General features: G+C 44.5%; 1 protein-coding gene across 1 annotated transcript in view; it reads right to left on the reverse strand.

The window, feature by feature from the left end:
- Positions 1–3,081: 3,081 nt before the first annotated feature.
- LOC126456589 (uncharacterized) overlaps positions 3,082–27,198 on the reverse strand; it is an 84,973-nt gene continuing 60,856 nt past the window's right edge. The window contains exon 3 of the mRNA XM_050092334.1: positions 3,082–3,376. Within this exon, the coding sequence (XP_049948291.1) occupies positions 3,082–3,376 (295 nt within the window). The remainder of the gene's footprint in view (positions 3,377–27,198) is intronic.

The following is a 27,198-nucleotide window of genomic DNA, read 5'->3' on the forward strand; positions in this document are numbered from 1 at the left end:
TCTTAATATATGTCCTACGATCTTGTCCAGCTTTATCCATTTTCTCCTTTACTCGACGATTCTGCGTAGCATCTCCGCATACCTTATCAATCCACCTAATTCTCAACATCCTTCTTTAGAAGCACATCGCAAACGCTTCAATGCTTTGCGTTTCCTCGCCGTGCATCATTCACTTCCCTACAACGCTGTCCTCCATATTTGGACTCTCAGATATTTCTTCCTGAAGGTCAATGTTTGGTATTAGTGGACTTCAGATCAGCCTCTCTGGTGCCTTTACCTTTACTAAAGCGAAACTGATCGTTATCTGAAACATCCTCACTTTCTTTTCCATTCCTCGGTAGGTTATTCTTGTAAGCAGGTTGGATGTATAAGTAGCTAAGCCGATTGTGCCTTGGATGTGTGAGTGGTTAAGCTGATTGTGCTATAGTTATCCTGTTTGTTTGCAATTGGGATATTCGAAATTGTGTGGAAGATATTTTCCGAAAGTCTGATTGCACGTGTCGGTCTCATAGATACTACAGCCTAACTTGAGTAGTGGCGTAGTTGCTGCTTCCCCTAATGGCCTTATAAGTTACAAAGGAATGTAATCTATCCCATCTGCCTTAATTGACTGAGGTCTTTCAAAGCTCTGTGAAACTCTGACTGTAACAGTGGATCACATATGCCTTGCAGCTCAACTGACAATTCTTGTGTTTCGTCAGCAGACAGTTTTGCTCCCCGTAGAGGCCTTCATCGTATTCTCTCCACCTATCCGCTCTCACCTTTACAATTAACAATTCGTCTAGCACTCTTAATGGTGACACTTTTCCTTTCAATTTCACTAAAGGTTGTTTTGGTTTTCGTATATACTGAATCTGTTCTTCCGACGATCATTTATTTTACAATTTCTTCACATTTCTCCTCCAAGCATTTCTTTTCGGCTTCTCTACATCTCCTGATTAAACTGCCGAAAAATATCAACACTAAAAATTAATTAACGTAGAGAATGAAACTTTTTATAGGTAATATATTTAAGTGGTTGGCATTGCAAAATCACAGGTTAATGTAAGCACGTGATAAGCCATTGCAAATGTGAAATGCTGGTACATTAATTAGAGGTGTAACAACCAGAATGTTGAGTGCAAGCACGCAAACGTGCAGGCACTGTGGTGTGCAGGTGCCGGATGTCAGTTTGTGGGATGGAGCTCCATGCATGTTGCACTCGGTCGGTCAGTACAGGGACGGTTAATGGCGTTTGTAGATGACGCAGGAGTTGTCGTCTGATGATGCCCCATATGTGCTCGATTGGAGACAGATCTGGTGGACGAGTTGGCCGAGGCAACATGTCAGCACTCTGTAGAGCATACTGGGTTACAACAGCGCTTGTGGGCTAGTGTCATCCTGTTGGAACCTCCTGGAATACTTTCTATGAATGGCAGCACTACAGATCGAACCACGAGTCTGACGTAGGAATTTGCGATGAGGGTGCACCTGTTGTCATATGAGATCGCCCCCCTGATCTCAGGTGTAGGTTAAGTGTATTGTATCTAGCAGCCAGACAAGTTGGTTGCAGGCCCTCAACTGGCGTTTTCGTAACCAACACTCGCCCATAAGTGGCACCGAGGCAGAATCAGCTTTCTTCAGAAAACTCAACAGACCTCCACACTGCCCTCCAATGAGCTCTCAGTGGCATCACTGAAGTCACAAAGCGATATAGTTTGGGATCAGGGGAAAGCACTCTACGAGGCCTCTGTCTGGGGGAGGGGGGGGGGGGGATGGCTGTCCTTGAAGTAACCGGTTTATAACAGTTCATAGCACCACTGAGATGCCAACTGCTGCTCAAATTGCTGCGGCAGTTGCAGTAAGATACGCCACAGCCATACGACCAACACGTTGGTCTTCCCTCTAAGTAGCACCACGTGGCCGTTTGGAGCCCGGGATTCTTGCGACCACCGCTGCCAGCAGTCAAGTACAATTGCTACATTCCTGCCAAGTCTTTCTACATTGCCACAGAAGGAACATTCAGCTTCTCGTAGCCCTATTACAGGATCTCGTTCAAACTCAGTGAGGTGTTTATAATGGCGTCTTTGCCGCCTTAATGCCATTCTTGACTAACATCAATTCGCCATGTCCTCCCCGATAGCTGAGTGCTCGGCACGGTAGCACAACGTGTTTGGTCAGAGGGTTAGCTGCCCTCTGTAATTAAAAAAACTGAGTTAATCGAGCAACAACGAACATAAACGGGTGTCTCGCGACGTCAGTACCGAGCAAATACAACGAACGAAAACGAAGAAAATGAGATCTTTTTTAAAAAAAAAAAAAAAAAAAAAAAAAAAGAGCCGGCACGGTAGCTCAGCGTGTTCGGTCAGAGGGTTTAGCTACCCTCTGTTCAAAATGGTTCGGATGCCTCTGAGCAATGTGGGACTTAACTTCTGAGGTCATGAGTCCCCTAGAACTTAGAACTACTTAAACCTAACTAACCTATGGACATCACACACACCCATGACCGAGGCAGGATTCGAACCTGCGACCGTAGCGTACCCTCTGTAACAAACAAACTGAGTGAACGAATCAACGATTAACCTTAACAGGCGTCATCGGACGTCCGCTACGAACAAATTCAACGAACAATCTAGAACAAAAAAAAAAAAAGAGTGGTCATCGTGACGGATTGCCGTCCTACGGGCCCGGGTTCGATTCCCGGCTTGGTCGGGGATTTTCTCCACTCAGGGACTGGATGTTGTGTTGTCTTCACCATCATTTCATCCCCATCCGGCGCACAGGTTGCCTAATGTGACGTCGAATGTAATAAGACCTGCACCAAGGCGGCCGGACCTGCCCCGCAAGGGGCCTCCTGGCCAATGACGCCAAACGCTCATTTCCATTTCAAATTCCCCATGTCCAGTCTCAAAGAAAAGTAACTCTCTAAACCGTTACATAGTGTACTTAAATCAAGCCTGATTTGCGTCCTGATTTGCCACTCTTACGCGACTAGCACGAAATTTGAAAAGACATCACCTTCTAGACGTAGAAACACGCCTACCAACTCCTCCTTGGTGTTGCAACATTTTTTCCTGAGCGACCTGCATTCCTGCCTTTTCCTCAATGATTCTGTATTCTACGAGGCACTCCAAACCGTCTGGTAGTACACGGATTCTGGTCAGCACGTAACTGAGAGCTGGCGGCCTCATCTATCGACCGAGGTGGTGGCGGCCAGAGGCGGCCAAGACGCGCGCGCGGCGCTCCAAAGGAAATCAATCGGGCCAGCCGCCTGTGCCGCCGCCGCCGCTCCGCCTCCGGTGGCCTCATTAGGGGAAGGCGCGCGGCCACCGCCTCCGCCTCCGCCACCGCCCCCGCCTCGTCGCCTCCCGGGCCGCGCCGTGCGTTATTACCGGCCCTGCCCAGGCGGGCTATTAATCTCCGTCACGTTGGCAACGCCAGCCGGTGGCTGCCTGCCGACATCCTTGCCGGGCCTCCCTCATCTTGCCGTCCCCCGCCCCCTGCCCTCTGCTGCTCCTCTTCCGCCTCCTCACACCTCATCTCCTTCCTGTCTGGATAATCAGACGAGACGACAGCGAAAGTGAGGAACAATAAATAATTGCAGACCCTTCGAACACTGTATTAAATTCGATAGTTTTCAAAATTTTTCTACTCCGTATCTTATGCAATTGTAAATCCTTCTTTATCTTTCTGTTTTTCAAATATGGTTCAAATGGCTCTGAGCATTATGGGACTTAACTTCTGAGGTCATCAGTCCCCTAGAACTTAGAACTACTTAAACCTAACTAATCTAAGGACATCACACACATCCATGCCCGAGGCAGGATTCGAACCTGCGACCGTACCGGTCAGGCGGTTCCAGACTGAAGCGCCTAGAACCGCTCGGCCACAGCGGCCGGCTTCTTTTTTCCTAGCACTTATCCCGTATAGTGCAGATCTCCTGAATGGAAGGAACAGTCTACTGAATACAGAACATGGGCTGAGAGTAAATCGAGGAAAGACAAAAACAGCGAGAAATTAATCTCATGGATCTGATGGATATCAAAAGCGGTATAGTACTGACGAAAAGGGCGTTCCTGGCCAAGAAATGTCTACTAGTATCAAACAAAGACCTTAATTTGAGGAAGAAATTCATGAGAATGTACGTATGGAGCACAGCATTGTATGGTAGTGAATTACGGAGTGTAGGAACACCGGAACAGAAGAGAATCGATGCATTGTGGTGCTACAGACGAATGTTGAAAATTAGGTTGTGTTGTTGTGGTCTTCAGTCCTGAGACTGGTTTGATTCAGCTCTCCATGCTACTCTATCCTGTGCAAGCTTCTTCATCTCCCAGTACCTACTGCAACATACATCCTTCTGAATCTGTTTAGTGTATTCATCTCTTGGTCTCCCTCTACGATTTTTACCCTCAACGCTGCCCTCCAATACTAAATTGGTGATCCCTTGATGCCTCAGAATATGTCCTACCAACCTATCCCTTCTTCTACTCAAGTTGTGCCACAAACTTCTCTTCTCTCCAATCCTATTCAATACTTCCTCATTAGTTATGTGATCTACCCATCTAATCTTCAGCATTCTTCTGTAGCACCACATTTCGAAAGCTTCTATTCTCTTCTTGTCCAAACTATTTATCGTCCATGTTTCACTTCCATACATGGCTACACTCCATACAAATACTTTCAGAAACGACTTCCTGACACTTAAATCTATACTCGATGTTAACAAATTTCTCTTCCTCAGAAATGCTTTGCTTGTCATTGCCAGTCTACATTTTATATCCTCTCTACTTCGACCATCATCAGTTATTTTGCTCCCCAAATAGCAATAGGTAGAGAGTGACAAAGTAAGAAATGAGGAGGTTCCGCGCAGAATCGGAGAGGAAAATACATGGAAGACGCTGAGAAGAAGAAGTGACAGGATGCTAGAAACATCTGTTAGGACATCAGGCAATAACTTCCATGGTACAAGAGGGAGCTGTAGATGTTAAAAACTGCAGAGGAGGAAAGAGGTTGGGATAAATACAGCAAATAATTGAGGACGTAGGTTTCAAATGGTACTCTGAGAGAAAAAGTTTGGCACAGGAAAGAAATTCGTGACGGACCACATGAAACTAGTCAGCAAGACGACGAAAAAAAAAAAAAAAAGCGGTGTTCACTTTTCCCGGATTTTGTATTTTTTTCGGGTTTAATTTTGTTGCCGATGGCACTCCTGTACCATAGGAGGGAAAATACGTACACTATCTATCTGTGAATCGTGTTAACTTTGTTCCGTGCGTCGCAACATTTCAAACATTTGCATACCGTATCCGGTGAGGAGGGACTTGCTTAAAGGATGTACAATGGGACTCCTTAATTGTCCATCTACATTACGACAATATAACCACTGTTAGTATTTGCCATTTTTTTTGCTGGACGCCAACACTGTCTACGGTTATGTATTCCTACTAATTCAAACAATTTCCCACAGTGATTTGTATTCCTGGCAAATAAATCTGACGATTCGTGGGTACTAAAGCGAAACCGGTAGCTGCAAAGAAAGCACCTACATAGAGTTACGCGGCTTGCGGAAACAACTCGCCATTTTTACTTGTTATACTTTTTCATGGTGATTTAAATGTTTATTGAGTGTTGAGTGTTTTTATTGTTATTAATAATTTCTCTGAGCTGTGGCAGCCCTCCCCAGAATGTTGTTTGTAGCAGTTGTTTTTGTTTTAGAGCGGTGCTTTCACACCTTTTAACCACCAATTTTTTATATTATAAATTGTGTGTCGTTCATATTAGATTTTTATGTACTGTGTCGACAAGCAGCAGTAGTAAGTAGCAACAAACTTCATCAACTTCTTCTATTAGCTTATTTAATTGCATCTAGTTTCGGTGATTGCAGAGGGGCCTGAAGATGGTCGTTTGTCTCATCAAACCGGACTGCAATTATGTAACATTAATACATAGCTAGTGGTGTTATTCAACCAAGGGAATGTAATCGATTTAAATCAGGCGAAGCTCACGAAAGCAGATTACAAAGTAGTACGTTAAGAGAAGTAGCTGAACTTTGCTATTTGGGCACAAAGATACAATCCAGACTGCCTATATTACGAAATGCATTTCGGAAAAATATTGGAATCTGTTAATATCTGACGTACACTTAAATGTTAGAAAGTCTTTTCTGAAGGTATTTGTCTGGTGGTGTAACCTTGTACAGACTATAAAACGCACAGAAAATCAGAGACTAGAAGATTTTGAAATTTGGTCCTACAGAAGAATGCTGAAGCCGTCACATGTAGGTCGGGTAACTAATGAAGATGTTCTAAAAAGAACTGTGACAAATAAAATTTATGGAATAACTACACGAAAAGAAGGAACTGGATTATAGGATATACCCTGAGACAATATGTAGTCATCAATTTTTATAATGGAGGACAGTGTGGAGAGTGAAAACTGTAGTGGCAGACCAAGACTTGACTATAGTAAGCAAGTTCAAATGGATGAATGTTGCAGTTGTTAGACACACCTGAAGAGGCTTGCACAGGATAGACGGGCATGGATAGCTGTATCCTATGTCTTCGGGCTGAAGACTACCATAACAACAACAGTTAAAACAAACCCTAGTTGGTCCGTCCCTCTCCCTCACTCATCTGTGCTGTTCCAGTTACGTCATTTTACCAAAAACTACATCCTTAAATAGTGTGACAATTTTGAAATAATCTTGATTCCTTATTGGATATTAAATAGTTCTCACCTGTCGCTGTGGTATAGTGAACAACTTTATATTTAATACAGAATCTTATTTATATGTTACATCATTAATATCGTAATTAGTCATTTAATTTCTTAGTCGTGTATTGTCAGATAAATAAGTGCTAAGAGCCATTACTGCTCGATTGCATTATTGGTGTTAGGTCATCGTAAAGAGTAAGCAATGTAAAATACCTACAACCCACCGCCCAGAGAGATTTACTGTTCAAATTCCGAACGTGTTGATTCCAACGTCATGTAGCGTACAAAGTAATTCCTTGATGATGTAACAAATATTCAGGGATGATGGATAAATGTATCATTTTGAGGTAAGGGATCCGGAAACGACGGAGTGGAAAGACATAAGCGAAAATCTATTCAAGTTCTGTGTTTACCTAGCACAGTGCTCAAACTAAGGGGTCCAACTTCCGAATCATGATCGTGACTTACAGAATTCCCATTGAATACTCAATACCTGAGCCGCGCGCGGCTCGTGTTCATGCTGTTTATTGCTTGGCATCTTGTCATTGCGGCTATGACATCTCGCTTCTTGTTCGATTTACTGACGCCACTAAGTTTCTGTCTTGCCTATCCGTGAGTGGCAGCAGCAGCGCTTAGCGATACGAGTGTTGTGGTTCTATCTTTGGAGCGACCGCTAGTATTTCCGGGTCGCGTTGTGTGGAGTGGGCAGTTGCGAAAGGGACATCAGGTCGGTTTGGGACGCAGCAGCGAGTAGGTCCGTGCAGCGCCGGGGCAAGCTGGGGCCACTGGCGGCGTGCTGCCACTGCCGGATCGAGGCGGGGTAGCTGCGAGAGCGACGACTTCGTTGCTCACCGTATCCTGGACGTTAAGTTGAGTGAAGAGATAACCGCTAATGCAACCTCGAGTATTCTGAGATCTCGCCTTTGGTCGGCGGGTTGTTGCTCCCAGGGCCGCTGAGCCTGGTGGCAACGAGTGCCGTCTTTGTCTATTTATTATTCATGATGATTGAATTTAGTATTATTCTTATTAGTGAACTGCAACCAGCGGCATTTTCTGCCTTGTGGCCGCTAACGCCCCAGTTACCTGCCCTGGAGGTTAGAGTACTTTTCCGGGAGTGTACCTTTCGTCACCGTGTTGATGCTGTCCGACACGGCGTGTAGTTCGACAGCCTCTTGTATTGTACTGTGCATATTTTTTCTCTGTCTCTTTTTTTTGAGGGGGAGGGCTACCTTGGTTCTAATGTTTCCTTCGGCCTTGGGTGTTTTCTGAAGACGTAATGCTATCTGTCTCTTCGCCCTTGCCTAAAAATATTCCATCGTTGTACCGGTGATCGGACGTTAGATGGATTGGTTAGTCGGTCGGTCGGCGCTTAAGCTGCCCCTAGTTTGAGTTGCCATCCTGTTACGTGAGTAAAACTCTTGGCTGCCTGTATAACCTTACCTTATGCTGGAGTTACCTTCCCAGGCCGACCCTTGGAACACTTGCTGTGAACCGCTTGTCCTGATTCCTTAGATTGTGATGTTTGTTTTAAGGATATTTGTAATTTTCTAATTATTGTTTGTGGCCTGTGGAAGCATGCTGGGCCCATAACCCAGAGCTCTGTGGATCGTAACCACGCTCTGCTACCAGTTCAGAGCTGGTTTCTCAACTGGTGGCAGAATGTGGTTACGATTGTGAAATTCCCATCTCAGTTACTCTCGGTACAATTGTAGTTCTGTCAGTGTTACTGAATATTTTTTTAGGTATTTTGTTGTGCAGCCGGGAGTAACTGATTACGGCCCCATCCAAAATCGTAGCCTTATCCTGCCCCATCCTGAGAAACCAGCTCTCAATACTCTCAATAATTTCCCCTTTTTTACGGACTAGTATCGCCGTATTTAGCTTAATGTCAGAGAAGCCGAAAGTCCTACGGTAAAGTAATAATGCATTCCATTTACGTTCACAAGTTTCACGAGCTGCTACATTACCATAGTTATTCAAAATGGCGTTCCCCAGGATCACTGCAGGCATGGCATCGTCGGAAAAAATTCTGTCTTACCAGTTTTAGCATACCCAGTGTCGTCTGAACAGTGTCGCAGGCGGCAAGGATTCATGCCAGGAGATCGACTGGACTTGTCGACGGTAGTACTTCAACTTGTAAACACAGACTGACGTCCACTACAGTACGGACATTGTACACCAGGATTACTCACGCCAGTACACAGTACGCCATCTGCACCTACAACTAAGCGCTCGTCGGTACTGCCTACCCGACATTCTTAACAACAACAGTAACGTTACACGTACTGTATTCCACTGCCAGATGTATCAGAACGATTTTCGCTTATAAACATTCGACATGATCGTTTCCGGACCAGGGTTGCTTATCTGAAATTGGTAAATTTACCCTTCTCCATCACCCATGGAAGTTTGTAACATCATCATAGACTCACCCTGTACGTTGTTAAATTAAAGCTTACCAACAATTCTCCGCATTTTCTACTAGTGAATGGAGCAGGGAAGAGGAGAACATGACAGTGATACCAGATGAAGAGGGTTTGTCGTTAAGAACGCAACAATTCAACGCTCAATAACATACGCATTTACTGATGAAATTAATTTACATATCACTGCAGTACATGCTACCTGTGTTTATGTTTTAAATTAGATACTACTCAGATGATCTCCACGACTCTGCAGGCGCAGTCTTGTTCATTCGATGTCATTTTGCGCACACATGGAATTGCAAATCGCCATGTCATCATTGCGAGGCACCACCCTGCTAGGAAACGTCTTTCGTAACATATATCGTTTACGACACACGAAAAACTAGACGCACCACGAAGAAATTACCTGAATCCGGGAAACAGGTACAAGTGATGCACATGCGAAGTCAAACAAATGATTAGAATTTCAGAAAAATTTATTCAGGAGAAAGGGCTTCACAAACTGAGCATGTCAATAACGCGCTGATTCATACCTGGCCCTTTTGGTTTGGCATTGATTGATAGAGTTACTCGAGGTTCTGCTGAGGGATATCGCGTAAAAGTCTGTCCAATTAGTGCGTTAGGTCGTGAAAATCCTAATCGGGCAGGAGGGCCCTGCTCATAACGCTCCAAACGTTCTCAGTTGGGGTGAGATGTGGCGATCTTTGTGGCCAAGGTAAGGTTTGACGACCATACTGGCAGGAAATGGAAACTCGCCATGTGCTGGTGGGCATTATCTTGTTGAAATGTAAGCCAGGGTGGTTTGCCACGTAGGGCAACGAAACGTGGCTAGTATATCGTCGACGTACTGCTATGCTATACGGGTGGCACAGATGACAACCAAAGGGGGCCTTCTACGAAATGAAATGGCCCCTCAGACCACCAGTCCTGGCTGTCGGTCCATATGGCAGTCAGACAATCAGCCTGGTGACCCAGCGTTGTCCGGGACATCTCCAGCTGCGGAACTCATCACTGAAGTCAATTCTGCGCCATTCAATTAGATCCCAAACCGAAGACGTATCTGGAGATACCCCCAGGTGCGGTACGGACCTGTCGTTCACCATACTGATCGACAGCCAGGAGTGATGGTCTGCGTGCAACTTCCTTTCATAGCAGAAGCCTTTTTTGTTGTCATCCGCAGCACCCTTACAGTACATTGGTACCTTGACGATATTGTGCGTCTCGTTTTTTTGTCCTTCAGTACGAGCCATCCTTAGCTTACATTTCAGCAAGATAATGACCACCCACACACGGCGAGAGTTTCTGCAGCTTGTCTTCGTGCCTGTCACGCCCAATTTTGGTCAGCAAGGTCGCCAGATGTCTCCTTAGTTAAGAACGTTTTGAGCAGTATGAACAAGGCCCTCCAAACATCTCCAGATCCTGACGATCTGTTAGCACCACTTGGTCAGAATTTGGCACGATATCCCTCAGGGGGACATCCAAGCCGAATAACTGTTTGCATAAGTGCTTTATGTGAGACAGTGCTTTATCGCCTTGCTCAATTTATGAAGCTATTTGTCTTGTATAAATCGTCAGATTTTTCTGAAATTACAATCATTTATTTGTCTGAACATGCGCATCACATCTACCGCTTTCCGTCTCATTCAGATAATTCCTTCGTGATGCACCCTGTTGTTTTGGCTTAGAGTGTACATTTTTCAATCGATGTGGTACACGTTGCGGCATCTTATTGAAAGCAAACCTCTTCAGTATTCACAGGATCCAGTTCACACCACAAGAACTCGTAACATATTGCGACAGCGTACGCGGTCCAGCACCATTTTCGAAGTAGGGCCCAATTAGCCCCTCAGCCGAAATGCTACACCCCACAGTCACTCTCGTGAATGTAATGGCTGCTTCATAAGTACTATCGGGTTTCCTGTGTCCAAAATCCTGCATTTCTGTTTGTTAATGAAGCCATTCAACAGAAAGTGCGCTTCATCAGTCAACATTATTCACTTGATTGAGTTTTTGTCCACTTTTTAATCATAAGCAGCCATTTGGTTGCTGTTTTCGTTTTCTTGTGACAATTGGGTTTTATGGACTAAAGATGCAGATCTTCTTTCAGAATTCGTTGCATGGTGGTTCTGGGAATACCTTCCGATGTGAACGTCGGCAAATAGCTTTAACCGAACTTACAGAAACATTATCACTCACGCGACGCAATGTTTTCCACAGAGCAACTAACGCGAGTCAGCCCGAGAGTTTAGTGCGCACAACCGAAACGATTTTGGCAAATATAGCAATCATTCTCGTCGAAGTCGACTTATTCGGATAGTATGTTGACTAAACATTCCACGGAATTCGTGTACAGCCACTGCACAAAGGTCACTACATTTGTAATACGTTTTAACTATGAGAACACGCTGATTCGTCGTGAAGTGCTCCGTTACTAACTACAAAGAAAATAGATGAAAATCGTGCAGCTTTCACTACTGCAATGTGGCCAACTGACTCGAACAAAAATACCAGGAATTTCATAATTTACTTTCTGTATGTGACCCTTTACCATCCAACTCATTGTGAACTGGTTCTGGATTGTTGATGTGATGTATTTTGAATTGTCATATAATTTGTTTTGGGGATTGTAGATAATTTTCAAAGGACAAATTAAAACAATTATCTGCATTAGTTACTGTTATTCTCTTCCTCGACGCGTTCCGAGGTATTGGATCAGTGGAATACATTAGAAATTCTTGTCATAGATCTGGCCAGCTGTGGCTGTCTTAATGTTGACCTGTTTAAGTATTTTTTGTTGCGTTGTGTGACTTTCATCGATACAAATGTGTATTTATAACGACCCACAGTGTTCGTCTTGCTGTTGTATCTTCGAAATGAAGATTAAAGACAAGTGGCTACAGTCAGGAAACCTAAACAAGATGGTGCGAAAAATTGATGAGGTGGAAGAACATGTTTGTTTTGTATGATCAACTGTTGCAGTATTCTAATCTCGGTCCAAAATTATCGACATAACGTGTATATGAAACGTCCTGGCAGATTGAAACTGTGCGTCGGATTGGGATTCGAAACTGCAGACTTTATCTTCTGCGAACAAGTGCTCTATCGACTGAGCCATCCAAACACTACATCACTCAGTAGAGCAGCTGCCCGTGAAAAGCAAAGGTCTGAGATTCGAGTCCCGATACGGCGCATTATTTTAATGTGCCAGGAAGTTTCAAATCAGAACAAACTCCTCAGCGGAGTGAAAATTCATCCTGGCAACAATCCCCTAGGCTGTGGATAAACCATGTCTCCCTAATATCCTTTCTTCCAGGGGTGCCAGTTCCACAAGGCATGGAGAAGAAGTTCTGCGCAGTTTGGAAGGAAAAATAAGATATAACAGCGGAGGTAAAGCTGCGAGAGCACGTTGTGGTTCACTCTTGGATGCTCAGTCGGTCCCAGTTGCTATTTTTGGTCCGCTACACGTTTTCAGTCTGCCAGGAAATTTCAAATCAGGTCGTACTGTACTACGAGGTGAACATTCCTTTTAGGAATCTATAGATGGTTCGTTTCACAGCATACCAGAAAACATGAATATATTCTTCAAATAGTGGCATGGTCTTAGGCCATTTAAAATACAAAATTATGAAATAAAGGCATATGAGGCGTGATAAAAAATACGGTGAATGAAATTGTTTTAACAGCAACTACTGACGCCAAAACCATATAAAGTCGTTTTGCCGATAGTCTGATCTCTTGAGACAGGCAGTGTCAAGTTGGAACACGTTCTGAATTGTCAGTCAGCTAGAGTGAGGTTGCATTTAGCGCGTCCATCGCGCGTGATGTATTTCTGACAACATTAAGATCTGTTCCAAGTAGTTAAAAAGTGTTAAAGAAACTCATAAAATGTTGAAATTGGTGTACAGTAATAATTCTATAACTCTGAAGACTGTTTAGAAGTGGTATGAGCGACTTAAAAGCGGAAATGAGTCGGTAGAAGAAGACTAAGATTTAGGACGTCCATTAACTTCAAAAACAGAGAAAACTTGTAAAAAGTTGCAAATATTGTTCTTTCAAACAGGTGATTAGCCATTCGAGAGCGTACCGAAGAATTCAGCATCTCGTGCGGTTTCGTCCAAGCATTTTAACCGATAATTTGCCAATGAGACGACCGAGTGGAAAATTTGTTCCCCAGCTTTTGAGGGATGAACTGAACGAAAATGTGTGTCAGTTTTCACGCAGCTGAAGTATCGTTTTCATTCAGATGCAGACTTCCTGTCCAAAACTGTAACTGGAGATGAAACATGGGTCTATGAGTATCACCCTCAGTCGAAAATTCAGAGTTTCCAATGAGAAATCAGTGAATCTCCTAGCCCTAAAAAGGCTATTCAAAATTCAAGTCATGCTTATTGTTTTTTTTTCGATATTGAGGGCACAGTGCGATTAGAGAACGCTCCAAGGGGAACAACTGTAAACGCTGAATTTTTCAAAAGCATACTGGAACATTTGCCAAACGATGTGCGAAGAAAGAGACAAGAAAATGGTCAATGGCTTCCTTCTTACTCACACGACTTAGCACCATGCGACCTCAGAATCTACCCAGAAGTTAAAATTGGGGTTAAAGAAACACGTTTTGATACTAAGTGGGCCACGACAGAGCATCTGGACACCCTTCCAAATGAAGCTTTTCGGAAATGCTTCCTGTCGTTGATTCAACACTGGGATAAGCCTGTTGCTAGCGAATGACAATACTTTGAAGGAGATTAAATCAGATTCCATGTAAGCTTATTATGTTGTTTCTAATAAAATTATACTCTGTATTTTTTATCGCACCTCGTAAAAATCTATTTCGTTGTGTAATAACAACAATAATTATGGTAACACGAAGAACTGATGTATTACAAGTGTCATTTGGAAGTGTTACTGTCATTTTACGCGTGAATGCGTTGAGCAGGAGAGATGTGAACATAGGTACTAGAGGCGTACGACACGTTCATTCATCAAGGCAGCAGAGTGGGAAAGTGCGTGCGGGGGACGAGAATTGAGGCTGTTCCGACGTAGCCGGGCCGTACTCTACAACCCACCCCCTCCAGTCCTTGTCGCCGGCGTCCGCCGTGAGTTCCGCGACTATTTCCATTCTGCCCTCGTGTCGGAATTATGCCCCCCAATTCCCGCGGCGTGGCGAAATCGCGGAGCCGGCTACACTACCATTACGGGCCATCACGCCGAAAAATATGGAGCTGCACGACCACATTTAAAACGGGGGCTGAGCTGCAGGACATTTGACTTTCAGAACACGACGATTCCCTGGCCGGAGGAATATGGCTTATGGTCCGCGCGGCTTATAGAAGTGAGGTGGAGGAGGGGCTGGTGGGGGGGGGGGGGGGGGGCGTAATATTCCCCACGACCCTAAGGCGGAGTGGGGCTGGCTGGCTGCCGGCGTGCTTTACGAGGCGGTAGCGCGGGATTGCATAACACCCGGGGGCATATTTCCAAGGCGTCCCCTGCAGGCCGCGGACGGGACGCCGTGGCCACGGCGCCCGCCGGGCTCTGTCGGCGGTGGCGTCGTCGCCGCTACCACCGCGGGACTCGTAAACCGCCGCCGCCCTCCGTCTGCACTGATTAAGCCACCTGCTCCGGCCTCATACGCTCCTGAGGGGGAAAAAAAGATATCCGTTCTTGTGACAAGCTGCTACTTCTCCTCGCGTGGTGACGACTAGGAAGACGATGACAAAGTCGTTAGACCCGGAAAGCAAGTTTAGACTGTGGAGTGATGGAGAAAGGCATCCGCTGCCTGCTTTTCAAATGAAAGAACCACTGCGGTTTTTGCCCTAGGTGATTTTGGGAAAGCGCAGAAAACACAAATCAGCGTGATGGGACAGGATATCCGCTTTGGTCCCCCCGAAAGCGAGTTCAGTGTCTCAACAGTTCACTTGATAAGATGAAACGCTATACAACATGTCGGAGACAGCAACTTATAAATTGTGAAGGAACATCCAGAAACGTACGAGATTTCCAATTTATTGCTAGCTTTAAACTTGTTGTTCATATCAACATAAGACGGTGTGTTTTTAGCATTTTTTGAACTTGACGTGATCCACTTGATTAAAAATTTGTTATTTCAATATAGCAATAATTACTGCATAATATTAAAGTACTATTACACTACTACTAATAAGGATTAAGTAATGGTAAAAAATTATGTCTGTCATTAGTAATATTAATTGAGAGAATATATGAACGACTATTAACTCAAAGTTAAGGGGAGATTTATGTCAAATTAGATGAAATTTGACATTTTCTGTTTAGCATTTTTTCTGTTTTCTATTACATAATGTACGTTAGACTCTCCTTAACATTTTGGTGTACCATACTCAAACAACAGATACATAATTTTAAGACATTCAAATAGTATTTTTAAATTTGACATCCGAAAACAATTTTTGGCACCTCGTATACACTCCCAGAATTGAACAATCATATATTGGGAACCACACAGCCTAGAAGGCAGTGAATTTCCTTGTTTTGATACCAATGTTAGATCTCAGCATCTGTCATTACAAATCAACAAATCAGCCCTTTTTGTTAGTTTGTACGAAAACAGTATGATAGCCAGTGATTTGATATAGTGCTGTTTTATACGCATATAAAAAGCGTAAAAGTATGTTTAAGAAATGCAAATTTGCGGATAACAAACGTGTTTTATCCGAATTTGTGTCTGAAGTTACAGAAAACACATATGTAAACAGTGAAAGAAGTGTAAATAACGTGTCTGAAGTGATCAAGCACCCTAGTACTTGATGTAAGTATAGGCGAAATGAATTTTCTGGTAACTCTTTGCATTAATAGTGGCAATCAAATCTATACTCAAATATCTTAAAAACCCAAGCTTACTAAAGAAATGTTTTCGTTGAAAGACCCAGAATGTGAATGAATCCTTGAATAATGTTTTGTGGTTCTCTGATGAGACCTGTAACAGTTTCCAACCTGGCAATACTGATACTCATGTGTAGAGGCAATGAGGACAACGTTTACACCCCAACTGTACTGTAGATCGCCACCTTTATCAAGGTTCGGCCATAGAACACCTCTTGTGTTAATAAATGGGAATATGACTGGTGTGAAGTATCGGGACGATATCCTTGCACACTCTGGCGAACATATTGGGGTGGGGTTCACGGTGATGGGCAGCAGTGCACGCTCGCACCGTGACAATCTTGCAAACACCTTCGTGTTGGGGCATACAAACAGTCGGATGGAATGGGTTCCATATTCTCCAGCTGTCATCTGCATTGAAAATGTATGGACAATGCCAAAATGAGCTGTTGGCTATCGGCCTATCCCAGGACATAGAGGCCACACTGGTGAAATGGAGCAGTACGCCACAGGCTTATCTGGAAAATTTGGTAATGAGTATGCCTAACAGCATTCAAAAGTTTCTCCAGTTACGAGGGTGGTCAATTGGTTCATGAGCCATGCTGCGGCTCGCGCTGGTGCTGTTTGTAGGTTTCCGTCCTGTATTGGAGGCCAGATCGTATCGTTTAGTTGAAATGGTTGCGGTTGTTTGTCTTCTTCTCGTGTTAACTGACGCCACTTCGTTTCGCAAGCGTTGTCTGTCCGCTAGTGGCAGCAGCGGCGGTTATGTAGTAACTGTGGCCCTATCTTTGGGGGGACGTCGTTTTTCTTCCTGGTCGTGTCAGTGTGCAGTTCGGCTGGGAACTCAGGAGGAGCGAGGTCCGCGCACTGCAAGAACACGCCACGACCGCTGGCGGCGCTCATGGACTGCTGGATCGAAGGCCGCACGAGGGTGCACGACCTCGTCGTAAACTGGATCCTGCAAGCTTTAAGTTGAGTGCTTTTGGATTCAAGTAGAGAAACCTCCACCACTGTGATATCTCTCCATTCTCCAGTTACTTGGGTTCGTGTTGCTGCTCGTAGTGTTGCCGAGGCGAAGAGCAGCGAGTGGAGTGCATGGGGAAGGCAGATCTGATTAGATTTCCTGGACTTCTAATTACTACTTATTGCGTTCAGTTTGTTACTATTTGTTAAGTTCAACCAGCGGTGTTTTTCCTGCCTCGTGGCCGCTAACGCCCCAGTTACCTGCCATGGGGTCAGTGTATGTAACGGCAGTGACCGTTTTCTCGTCATGCCGCTGCTGTCCGGTGAGGCGTGTAGTTTTGACAGCTTTCTTCATTGTAGGTTGGTTGGCGATTCTTCCTCTCTGGTGATAGGGATTCCTTTCTCGCTCTGGGCGCTCTATCTCATCGTTCGCTAAAGTTTTTTTGCCGGACCTACTCAGAGGTCGATTCCTGGTGCACTGTCTGTGACTGGCCCTTGTGTTCTATTATTGTATTTGCTGTTTTAATGTATGTTTTTAAATTTTTTATATAACTGCCATTCTTGGCGTTACTGCAGTTTTAAATGGTTGTGCTACTAAGTTTATCATCATTTTATCTCACCCGTTTGGCGATCAGTTGCCTGTCTTTTTAAATTAACCTTTGCTATTGCATTGCTGTTTTACAGTATGTTTGTTAAAAATTTTTATGATTGCGGTTCTTGGTGTTAAAGGCCTTCAGTCGTGCCTGGTTACTTGCCTTAAAATTCCAATTGGGATCACATTGGCTTGTTTTTAAAACATTATTTGCTGTGTCTGTATTTTATGTTCATTTGGTAAATTGTAACGCACTGAAAGCACTTTTAATTACACAGTTGTTTATTCCTTCATTAACAACGTGTGATATCTTATTTATTGCTAAGTCTTGAATTACTGTTTGAAAGTAAATGTGTGTAATTGCAAAAGGGAACCAATAGTAACTGATTACGGCCCCGTCCTTAATCGTAACCGAATCCTGCCTTCCATGACTTCCACGTTTCAGTTCATAAACAAGGTGTTATGCAAGATGAGACTGAGAAGAAACTGTAGTGAAATCCTCTGTAAGTTTTTCTTTATTTAAGTTTATCAAATGGAACAGGGTCATCTTCTTTATTGTCGTATTGTTCTGACTGTATCTGTCACAAAAAACTAGTTTTGTTTCCTATAATGTCCAGTATTGACAATAAAGGAATATGCAATATTTAGCTTGACCACTGTATTTGTCGAAAGACATTTGTAAATCACGAAAAAGAAGAGAGTCAAATGGCGTTGTTGTCTGGAAGTCCCGAGCGATAGGTTCAAGTGCACAGTTTGAAATGAGCAGAATGAACTCCTCCGTAACGACGTGTCAGAACTTCGTCTCAAGTGTATCATAGGATATGTAACGGATGTGTGTTTAGTGTGACTGTGTATTTGCCTTGTGTGGCGATGAGAGAAGGAAGAGGCTGAAACCTTTTGGTGACTCATGGACTATCTCCCATTTGGGAGGACGGTGTTTCTAATGGATCGATATGGGGAAAGACATTATAGCGGTAAAATGCTACTGTGTTTGGACGTTCCTGCCAGATTCTCGCCATTGAAGTTGATCTATTAGTTGGTATATTACCGTGGGCTGCTCAACGTGTCTGCAAGTGGTGTTTTCCAATCGCAGACGTGTAATATGGCGTAAGGCCGGTGGTCGTAAAAATACGCGGATCGCAGACGAATATCACACCTTGTCAGTGACTGTCAGGTACAAAACCGAGAGAACTTGGTGTTATCCTTGAATGCATCCCATCTCCGCCAGTTTCCGAACAAGAACACAGCGTCACGATAGTTTTGGACCTTCTGGCAACAATAAACATGTTGTGTTCTCCGAGAAACAAAATGATCTAAACCCGCCGTCGCGACCAAGAGGTTACCACCTACGACAGAGTCACAGCACTGAGGCATGAAACAACTACATAGTCCACATCGTCACACTTACCGACATGCGTCAAAATCACTGCCTACGCGGCTGTACTTGGTTAGATGTTGTTAACTCGACATGGGAGAAAGAAAAAAACAAACAAAAAAAGCTTATTATGCCACAGAGACGAAGCTACAGTTCGACGCAGGTCCGACCACTTGGTGTTTTCTGTCTAAAAAGTGGCTCTCCACTGTTACCACTAACTTTTCTGGACCGCAGTGATCTCCTACGAAACACTTTATGAATGTGAAAACTTTTCATAATATAATGTCCTAACTCGATTGTTCCACTGTCGGTATTCAACTGCTTAGTGCAACTGTTTCCCCTACCTCCTGATTCTGACAATATGTAACTTTATGATGGACTAATTTTTCCTTTACGTGCTGCACTGCCTTAGACTGTTCTACCTGGTTGTAGCTGACGGTCTGTCCATCCCGGTAAACTGCGCTGTATTTTTCCCCTGCTAGTATTCTTAACACAGCCCGCCAAACTGCCCATCGCCTTCTCACCTACGGCAGGACAGCGGCTTCTTGAGAATGCTGCCAACCTCATTATTACGCTCAATCAACATTCAAATATCTCGTGTTCCCTAGCTCAGATACTGATGCACTTTTCACCACTTTCATTCACAACAATATATGTAGGTTTCCATCTGCTTCCTTATCTTAACTGTTATTGTAATACGAAAACTTAGTAATTCTGAAATGAGCATGCGCAGTGACACAAGTGTCACGTCTCAGGGAAACACTTAATTCTCCGATAATGTTGAACCTAAGTTCCTGTTAAATGTTAATGATACCCTGAATGAGTGAACCCAACTCACAGTACGAAAAGTATCCCCAAAACATCGCAGGACAACCTCTGCGCAGAACTACAGCTACTGTCTAGTTTCTGTGTTGTTTGGTCCACTGAAGATATGTAATTGTAAGCAATGGAACTGCGAAGAGAACAGCTTGCAGTGGACATTTGGAGTCGATTGACTGGGGAAAGGCCATTGCTCACATCATACCACGTAGTTCCCACATGGGCGGATGTGAGAAGGCCTTTTCCGAGACACTCGACTCCAAACGTCCATTGCATGCAGTACCCTTGGCAATGGCGGAAGTTCCGACTGCGGCGATGGGCAGTTTGGAGGGCTGTGTTAAGAATACTAGCAGGGGAAAAATACAGCGCAGTTTACCGGGATGGACAGACCGTCAGCTACAACCAGGTAGAACAGTCTAAGGCAGTGCAGCACGTAAAGGAAAAATTAGTCCATCATAAAATTACATATTGTCAGAATCAGGAGGTAGGGGAAACAGTTACACTAAGCAGTTGAATACCGACAGTGGAACAATCGAGTTAGGCCATTATATTATGAAAAGTTTTCATATTCATAAAGTGTTTCGTAGGAGATCACTGCAGTCCAGAAAAGTTAGTGGTAACGGTGGAGAGCCACTTTTTAAACAGAAAATACCAAGTGGTCGGACCTGCGTCGAACTGTAGCTTCGTCTCTGTGGCATAATAAGCTTTTTTAGTTTTTTTTTCTTTCTCCCATGTCGAGTTAACAACATCTAATCAAGTACAGTCGCGTAGGCAGTGATTTTGACGCATATCGGTAAGTGTGACGATGTGGACTATGTAGTTGTTTCATGCCTCAGAGCTGTGACTGTGGGACGTGGTAACCTATTGGTCGTGATGGCGGGTATAGATCGTTTTGTGTCTCGGAGAACACAACATGTTAATTATTACCAGCAGGTCCAAACCTATCGTGACGCTGTGGCTCCCAGATCATAAATATCATGCCACACAATACAGCAGTGTTATGGCAGCTTAGAACTGTAAATTCATACAAGAGTAATTGTTTCGTTTGTGGCGGTAGTGCTATGTTGGTGCGAAATAGTTGAGGGAAGTAGTTTCGATTGCTGAGCTTCGTGAATTCTGATAAACGCAGTTGTAGCTTTGCGTAATTGCAGTAACAAATGCACACCAACCAAACTGGAGGGCGCTGGGCCCTAAAAATATAATAATATTTAACCAGATTGTTTTTTCAGTTGCTGGCGTATGAACCTTACCCAAAGTGTCCTTTTCGATGTTACCTAACGATTTCCCTGCTGAGTAGTTGCTCTCTAACCAGCGGTCCACACGAGCAAATTCGTTGCGGCGTTACCTGATGTTGCTCGCACCTTAGCTAAATGGGCTGTGCACGGCTCTGCTTAAAAGAAGTAGTTCGATGTAGTGATGGGGTCGAGCTTCGCACGTCTATTTTCATGCCCAGCAGCTGACTCGCTGCAAATAATAATCTATAGCTGTGATCCTGCAGTCAGTCTATGCAGTGGCTAGAATTTCGAATTAATAAATACACAGAAATAGAAAATAAAAGATAAATGAATAACTTAATAAAACGGGTTCTACTCTAACATCTATAATTGATCCAGACGACAGAGAATTATGCTGAATAATGTTCATTCAAGAACGTACATCTCAACTAAACCTTCAATGTACAATTAAAATACAAGCAGAAAATAACCTTATTACATGCTGTAAAGCTGTGTTGAGAGCATTATGTGAATGGTAGCTGAATCCCCAACCTAGTCAACGAAGATACGCGAAAACTAAGTCCATTTCGTGGTCGCAATACAAGAAGTATTCACCAGGCCAAAGTAGTTCAGAGTTCAACATGGTGATTTACAAATTAATACAAGAGAGACAACGAGTAGAAACCCATTCTCAGTCAATTCTTAGTTCCTTAATGCAATCAGAAAAAGAGTGTTATAGCGGCCACTCACCGCCCAGAATCAGTCGCCTATGTGACTGAATCACGCATGTTAGCTAAGGTAGTACTGTCTTCTTCCACTACAAATGTAAGAGTTTCTTCTTCAACATCTAACCGAAAAGTGTCTAGGCTCCCTCCGTCGAGGGCACTATTCGAAATAATTCTGTCTCCACTTTATTCCAACGGTGTTCCGCCATTACCCGCTTTTCCATTGCCTGAAGGCCATCCCACCAAAAATACATCGTTCTTAATTTCTACAGACATGGCTTGACTCAACTTGAACACTTCTTGGACTTAAGTAATATATTACAACAATATTTAAATAAAGAAATGTTATAAGCATTCTCGCACTCAGACCATGCGCAATAAATGCAAACAAACGTCTGTTCATAAATAGATAGGTCCGTATTCTTGCACAAGTGCGCTCGCAGTAAATGACAACAGATTGTAGTTAAATATTGTTTAAACAATTCTATAGGCCTGCTTGACAGAAGAGTCTTTTAGCCTTTTTTTCAAAGGTGCCGTCATCTACCACATGTGATTGACCACTTTTTAAATTACTATGATTTTGTATTAGCAACTGCAGTCAATAGTTAAATAAATATCTGAGAAAAGTAAAGCATTCATTCAATAAATACACAAGTATGACGAGATATGACGTACGAGGGCTGTTCGGAAAGTAAGGTCCGAACGATCGCGAATTGAAAACGACAGTGAAAAATCAGTAAATTTTTATTCGCAACAGTTAGCCACACCTCATAGCTATCTCTCTAAATAGTCGACGTTCCGACTCAGACATTTGTAGTGGCGTTGTACGAGGGTCACTCCAAAAGAAATGCACACTATTTTTGTAAAAATATAGTTTTCATTCTACATGTGTGAAAGTTTTACAGTGTGTAGATACATCCTCCCCGCTTGTTTTCAGACTTAGTTCAACCTGTTCCCGTGAGTGGAGCCGTCACAGCATGTCTTCAAGATGGCTGGTACACTTGACGTTCGTCAGAAGCAACGTGCTGTCATAGAATTCCTGTGCTGTGAAAACGAGACAGTGGAAAACATCTACATGAGGTTGAAAAAGGTGTATGGAGATGCTGCTGTCGATCGCAGATGTAGACAGTTAGTCGGTGGGCAAGCAGGTTACGTGATGAGAGCGGGCACGGCGATATTGAGGATTATCCTCGCAGCGGCAGGCTTCGTACTGCACACACTCCAGACAATGTGCAGAGAGTTAACGAATTGGTGACTGCTGACAGACGCTTCACAGTGAACGAATTGTCAGGCTGCGTTGGGTTAGGGGAAGGAAGAGTTTGTAAATGCTGGAAATGTTGGCGCAAGAAAAACGATATGCGGCGGACTTTTGGAACCGTACGAGAATGGTGGAGATGAATTTCTTGGAAGAGTTGTGACAGGTGATGAAACATGGCTCCATCACTTTTCACCAGAGACGAAGAGGCAATCAATGGAGTGGCATCATACAAATTCACCCAAGAAAAGAAATTCAAAGCTACACCTTCTGCTGGAAAAGTTATGGCTACGGTGTTTTTCGATTCCGAAGGACTCTTGCTTGTGGACATCATGCCAAGTGGCACCACCATAAATTCTGATGCATATGTGCCGACAATGAAGAAACTTCAAGCTCGACTGAGTCATGTTCGACCACATCGGTAAAAGCAGGATGTTTTGCTGTTGCACGACAATACACGGCCACATGTCAGTCAAAACACCATGGAAGCGATCACAAAACTCGGATGTACAACACTGAAACTCCCGCCTCACAGTCCTGACCTGGCTCCGTGTGACTAACATCTCTTTGGGAAACTGAAAGACTCTCTTTGTGGAACAAGGTTTGAAGATGATGACTCCCTTGTGCACGCTACCAAACAGTGGCTCCAACAGGTTGGTCCAGAATTTTACCTTGCGGGTATACAGGCGCTGGTTCCAAGATGGCGTAAGACAATTGAGAGGGATGGAAATTACGTGGAGAAATGAAAATATTGTTCCTAAAGGATGTATCTACACACTGTAAAACTTTCAAACATGTAGAATAAAAGATGGATTTTAAAAAAAATAGTGTGCATTTCTTTTGTAATGACCCTCGTACAAACTTTCCAGTACCCTCGTCACAGAAAGCAGCCGACTGTGCTTTCCTCCAATTCTCTACACTGGTCTGCCTTTCGTTGTTTGTGCCAAAATGTTGTCTTAGTAGCCAGTAGTTCATGCGAGCAGAGATGAACAACGCAGTGAGCCAATTAAGGGCTGCAGGAGCTTCTTCACTGCCGCTGCAGAATGCGGCTGAAAATTGTCTTGAAGAAAGAAATTCATGGCATTTGTGTTATGTGGGCTGTATAGCTCCAGGCGAAATCTCTCACCAGATCCACATGCATGGCGGGGGACACTGTTGTATTAAGCATTTCTGCGTGATCACTTTGCTCTCTGAACTGAAAAGAGCGACATGGAGCTATCGACTGGCACACTAAAGACACTGCCCAACACATTTGTGCAAAGTTCCATCGGATTTTTACAGTGGTTTCCATTTCGCGCCTAATCGGACTTACCTTCCGAATACGCCTGATATTTATACTACATCATTTGCTGTGTTATTGTGGGGATTACGATGTTCTGACATCACTCGTACATCATGGCGACATCAGAGACGAGTGATATTAGTGCGCCTTCGAGAGCTTCTTTTGTGCCTGATCCCTCTCCACAGGACGAGGCGGGACAGGGAGAGGAGGACTTTTCAGTAATGCAGAGGCATTCCAAAATTACGTTGCTCCTGGAACAAAGCATCAAAAACGGGAAAATAAGCCAGGCAGCAATCTTACAGATAAAAAACGAATTGGCTGCATGGGCAATTGCTCATGCTAAATTGGAAGGAAGAGTAGAGGTGCTAGAGAAAGAAAACACCCGGATGAGACAACAGCAACAACAACCAAGCAAGACCTGGGCGGCGGTGGCTGCACAAGCCCCCACCAGACAAAATAATGCAAAAGACGCAATAGACAGGGTGACAAAGAAAATGAAGACGGCAGTATTAAACTAAGATTTAAGACGGGTCCTCGGGACCGTGATGTCGTACATCACGTCGCCGAGGTCTCCGCAACAATGTGGAGAAAATAACAGTACTGGGCAGACTATACGTGGGATTCCACGCCATAAATACTAAAGATTACATCGTGGTACCTCGTTGCCATAAATGCGGCGACTTGGACCACATCCTGAGGCACTGCACCAGGGGGTCGGCCTGCTCAAAATGCGGTGATAACGGACACACCCGGAAAGACTGTAAGGCCACAGGTGTCTGCATCCCGTGCAAGAGTCGTGGTAAGAAGTCCTGTGGAGCCACAGGACGAAATTGCCCTACCTACAGGATGCTCGAACAAAGACTTATATCTCGAATCGACTATGGCTGAAAACGGCATACCATGCAGGATGCCAAAGCATAAATCCCCGAGCGAAAGGAGGAGGGATGCTATGAGAGCAAGTAGATTCAGGAATTTCCTGAAGTCGCTTATCAGTGCCGACGTACCAACAGTCGACAAATCCATACAAACTGAGTCCCCCACCAGGGACATTGGCATTCAAACTGAGCTCCCCTCAGAGGTTATAGCACCCTCCTCCCAATGCCGGGACACGCTGCCGATTAAAAATCTACAACGGCAAGAGCATCCTGTGGTAGTGACAGATATAGCTGCAAAACCCGTCCAGGAAAGCACGATAACGACCTCCACCGCCAACTCCAACACCAAAGATAGCCCGGTGGTTAGGTTGCCTCCCGTGGACCCGGTGAGGGTGTACCCAAACCTTGAGTACACCATGCAATTAGCTAGACTAGAGCAGCCGACTACCCTGACCACTGCCTTACGTCATGTGGTCCGAGTAGGACATGAGTACGGACGAAGGGTAACCTTCTCGGTGATGGAGGCTGTGGACAGAATACAATTAAAGTCGGTGAACCTCCCCACTGACTTCGGAGCACTGCGGGACCTACTCAAAAAAGTGTTTGAAAGACGAGGAGAGAAATTTGACCTGGATGACATTTATCATCAATCAGTGATAGCACACGGACGACTAGCATATGACTGGAATAAAACCTGGCCACATGACCATATACATACCTACTTTCCATGACGACCAGAATAAAAATCGGACAACTCAACACTCATAACAGTCGACTAGTGATGCAGGAGCTCCGAAAGGAAGTGGTGGAAAAGAGACTGGACATACTCTGTTTACAGGAGCCGTACTCTCTGGCTGGAAAAGTTGCGTTCACTGCCGCAACATGGCAAACTGTTAGCAGTGGGGACATCAGCAGAGCGGCCATCCTGATAACTAACGCTGCACTGCGTGCAACACCCTTGTCACAGTTCTCCAACAGTCACTGCAACGTCGTGGAGATACAATCTCCTGCTGGGATTGTTATCATTATTAACATGTACTTTCAGTACGGTGATAGAATCGAACACCACATAGCTCATCTAGTGAGTGTGGTGACGGCGTTGCGGGGGCGCAAAATCATTATAACTGCTGACATTAACGCCAAATCCCCCCTATGGTACAGTGGCACAAGGGATGAAAATGGTGCAAAAGCAGAAGAAATGATAATGGCTCTTCAAGTAGTGGTGGCAAAGAGACCAGGCAATCCCCCAACCTACGTAGCTGGAGGAGGACAGGGCACCAACATTGACGTGACTTTGCTCACGCCAAACGCAGTGAACATACTCCAAGAGTGGAGAGTGGAAGACAATGCCACCACTAGCGACCACAATCTAATCACCTTTATTGTTGGAGACAGAGAGTGCCGCTGGGCCATGGGGTGGGAGAAAAACAGATTGGGAACGCCTAGCCAGAGAGTGCGACATTCCTCCATTACCAGAAGGAGACGAACGACAGGACTTCAACGTGGACGACAGAGCCGAAGGGCTGGTACATGCAATAACAAGGGCAATTAAGGCGGCCGTACCAATCAGGAGGAGAGCCGTGGCGGCCACACCGGCACCATGTTCAGCCGAACTACAAGAACTACGACAGTCTGTCAGGAGACTGAGGAAGCACTACCAGCGCAGTGTCGTCTGGTGGGAAAAGCAAAGATGGCTGCAGTTATAGCGGGAGGCAAAAGACAACTTCCAAAAAGTATTACAAAAGGCCAGAATAACTAGTTGGGAAAATTTTGTAACCAATCAGCTGGCCCTTGATCCTTGGGGCGTCCCATATAGATTGGTAAGGGAGAAGATCCGCTCCCCAACAATGATATCATCGCTCAGGCACGGGGACGGGATGACGGAATCCTGGCAGGAAACTGCTGAGGTCCTCCTCCGGTCGCTGTTGCCTGACGATGATAGAAATGACGACACCGAAGAGCAGCGCCAACTACGAGATGAAGACCTTCATAGGTATGCAAATGACGTGGCGGTCCTCCCCTTCTCTGAGGAGGAAGTTGCTGCTCATATCAAGACTTTAAAGAAAGGAAAAGCCCCCGGGCCAGACGGCATTGTAGCGGAGGTGGTGCAGTTCTTAGCCC

The sequence above is a fragment of the Schistocerca serialis genome, chromosome 2 (assembly GCF_023864345.2).
Source record: "Schistocerca serialis cubense isolate TAMUIC-IGC-003099 chromosome 2, iqSchSeri2.2, whole genome shotgun sequence".
Classification (NCBI taxonomy): domain Eukaryota; kingdom Metazoa; phylum Arthropoda; class Insecta; order Orthoptera; family Acrididae; genus Schistocerca; species Schistocerca serialis.